General features: G+C 50.0%; 1 protein-coding gene across 1 annotated transcript in view; it reads right to left on the minus strand.

Moving 5' to 3' along the window:
• Positions 1-324: 324 nt before the first annotated feature.
• Positions 325-3,530, minus strand: part of FATE1 (fetal and adult testis expressed 1) — a 6,269-nt gene continuing 3,063 nt past the window's right edge. The window contains exons 5-6 of the mRNA XM_010281663.1: positions 929-1,007; positions 325-456 (exon numbers count right to left, since the gene is read on the minus strand). Coding sequence (XP_010279965.1) covers positions 325-456; positions 929-1,007 — 211 coding nt within the window. The remainder of the gene's footprint in view (positions 457-928; positions 1,008-3,530) is intronic.

The raw sequence follows: 3,530 nt of genomic DNA on the forward strand, positions 1-3,530 counted from the left end.
CTCAGCAATGCTCTTACAGTCACTTTGGATCTGAACATTCGCAAACCCTGCTGAAACACCTCCAGCAGGATGGGAGCCGAGGAGATAGTGGCACAGCAGTGGGTGCAGGGATGGGAGCTGCTGGCTCCTCCAGCTCTGCACCTCCTAGAGAGGGAGCTGTGGCACAGGACACTGGCAGTACTACCTCCACCAAACAGCAGTTGCACAAGGAAGAAAAGAAAACCCACCAGCTGTTTAAAAACACTCAACCACTCTACACAAGCTTTCAGGGTGGAAGATAAGGAACAGACCACAGCATTTGGCTGGAGGTCACAGCAGGTGAAATCATCTCCTCAGCCAGAGCCATGTGTTGATGAGACAGGCAGAGATCAGTACGGAGTAAACCAGGGTCTCCTTCTGTCGCCAGGCATTGCACTGCTCCTCCAGCACACGGAGCCTCCCCGAGATCCTCATCAACTGCAAGGGAAGCAGCGGGGCCACTGTCAGCCCTGCAGCAAAGCGCAGGACACCAGCTACACCCCAGAGGCGTGGGACAGCAAGGGATGGAGGGATGGGAGCTGCCGTCTCCTTTAGGTCCTCCTTTTCTAGAGCAGCAGTTATCTTTGTGGCAGAATTAGCAGCAGTACTTCAGCTCCTGAGCAGATGCTTCAGGAAGAGGTCCTTCCCACCAGAAGAGCATCTGAGCCCTTTACTGCCAGCAGATGGAGGGGTCTGGATGTCTCCTGTAGCCCTTACAGCTCCCCAGAATAGGAGCTTGATGGGTCAACACACATTTAAGTTCTCCCCTGCTTTTCCATTAGCAGCATCAGCTGGGACTAGCTTGGCAACACCAGCCCATCAGGACTGAGCAACAGACCCCTGGAGCCTCCTCACCCACCCTCCTACGGCTTTCCCAGGAAACATTTGCAGCCCTTCACCCCCTTCTCACCTGCTTTCTCATTGCTGCCATCTCAGCCGCCCCGACCTCCTCCAAGGCGCTCTCTGGGGCCAGGCCAGCCTCCTGGGAGCTGGGGAAAAAAAAACAGAGATGCAGATGGACAAACACTGCTTGAGAGCTGCAACTGCCTTCCTGCACATGCGGCACTGCCACGGGAAGCTGAGCCATGCAGGTATGTGTGCGTGCCCAGGATGTGCTGTCTGGGTGCAGCATCAGAAGAAAGGAAACAGCAGCTGCACAGTGTCTACTCATCTATTCTTAATCTGCATCATGCATATTTATACCCCTCGACCATGCACCCCATAGTGATCACAACAAAACATACAGCACATGCCATGACAGACATCGCATGCTTGTATTTCTTTACAGGTCCAACAGAGAGAAAACATCATATTTACCGAGCATCCATTCTCTATAGTCAGAGGAATTCATTGAGGGTTGGATAAACCATCTTTAGAGACAGTCAGGCAAATATGTAGCACAGGACCAATGCTGAAATGGAGGGATGATCTCATTTACATCAGCAGGTGAAGATTCCTCTGGTAGGAACCAGCCATCAACTGGGGGAACTATCTGAACAAGTGCAGCAGCCAGCAGAAAAGGTTTCTGGGTTTGCTGAGACAAGGGTTTGTTCCTCTCCAGTATCTCCAGATATTATCACAAGCTCACTTTCCCCACCCACACCCCGACAAAAAAAAAAAAAAAAAAAAAAAAAAATCACTTTTTGCTCTTACCACAAATTTTACCTGCAACTTGAAACATAAACAAGCAACCCAAGCATGCAGCACTTTCTTCCATCCCTGGATAAAAAGGGGCCACCACTGGGATTAGCTGCTGCACTGGCAGAGGCAACACAGACCATGGATCTCCAGGGCATCCCCAGGAGACACAGCCTTGCTGCAGGGCCCGCCGCACCAAGCCATAACATAAAGTAGATCCACAGTGAGAAAAATCAAAATTGCCATGTTCAGTCTGTTGTTCCTGTCATTGCAGGCTAGCCCTACATCAGTCCTTCTGTAATCACAACTCCCCTGTGCACCCCAGTAACTCACACGGGCACTCACTGACACCGTATGGGTTAACAAATGTCTAACACCGCTCCTTCGGAGACCCTGGGGAGGGGAGGGTACTTATTCCTGTTTGCAGCGTGATGTTGATCTCACTGAAGACAAGCCAGAACAGCATGCGGAGATTCAGTGAATCTCTGCCTGAAAAAACATTTGTGAGATAATACCTCCACGTAATGTAGCTGCGGTGTAAAATGAAAGTCAGAACAGAAAGAAAATGCAATTTCCCCCAGGACAGAGCCATTAAAAAGGGACACATCCTGCAGCTTTTGACTGAAAAATCCCAGTTGATACAGGTGAACACCCTTTTAGAGTAGAGACTATAAACTACCTTCCAATGACTCATATCCTTCATGAGGTCACTGTCAGACAAATATTCTAGTCTCTGTCCAAGACCAGACTTTTCTTTATTAAAATTTCAGGACAAACTAGTCAGCTCAATCATTTTTTTATTTTTACTGTTGCATAGGGGTACAAAGTTGTCATATCGAAGAGATACCTTATGCATCTGAAGTGAGGCAAAGTACCAGGAAGAAGCATTTCAAGGTAGCTGGCTTCAAAGGGAGATGGAGACCTTTGAAGGTCTCTACATTACAGCAGCTCCGCAAGTTACCAGCTCTCATGGTGCCATGGCCTAAACCTTCTCTGCTGCTGATGGAATGAGAGAGAAGGTCTCAGGTAACCACTAACCAGACCTGTTGGCATGCCCAGACTTTGTTTGAAAAAAAAAAAAAAAAGTGACACTTGAAGACAGTCAGCCTACTGTGGTTAAAAGCAGGGACATCACTTCGCATCGTCCACAGGCAGAAGTCAGCTCTGCTGCCTGCACCTCTGCTCCAGCTGGGGAGGGAAGGCAGGATGTGCCACTGATGATGGATGCTCACTCTCCTCCCTTTCTGCCCAGATGCTTCGCTCAAGGAGAATTAGAAGTATTTAGATGTTCCTCCGGGTGCTCAGCAGCCTTAGAGCAGTGGGGACACCTTAAGGCTGCAAAGATGTCTTTGAACATGTTAAATTTACTGCACTTGCACAGATAAGAGTGTGGCGGAGATAGTTGCTCCGGCAAATCTGGAGAGACTGAGGTCGTTGCATACCTGCTCCAGTGAGCACGCATGGATACTGCACCCTGGCTAGAGGCATCGGCTATGGGATGAGTAACTCAGTGCAGCCAGTTCATGGAAAAGGTTAATTAAGACTGACCAAGATACAGCCAAGTGTGCTGGGAGCCTGCAGGAGAGGGTCTCTCAGGGACAGGACCTGGGTCAGGCCATCTGTTCTGGATTTTGATTCCCTTCACACATTTCTCTCCATTAAGCTATCAAGGCATGCAGAAAAATTAGCATGTGCTTAGCAGTGAAAAGCAGCAGAAACCCCAGCAATGTCACAGGTGGCACCTCAGGGTGCCCAGGGAATCAGTGTTAAGCTAAGCAGGAGTCCCGAGCTGGGCTGGGTTAGCAGGGTGCACGTAGGCTGGCTGCACCAGGCGCTCCTGGGCCAGGCACCCGGAGCTGGCGGACAGGACAGGC

The sequence above is a fragment of the Phaethon lepturus genome, unplaced genomic scaffold (genome assembly GCF_000687285.1).
Source record: "Phaethon lepturus isolate BGI_N335 unplaced genomic scaffold, ASM68728v1 scaffold38222, whole genome shotgun sequence".
Taxonomy (NCBI): Eukaryota; Metazoa; Chordata; class Aves; order Phaethontiformes; family Phaethontidae; genus Phaethon; species Phaethon lepturus.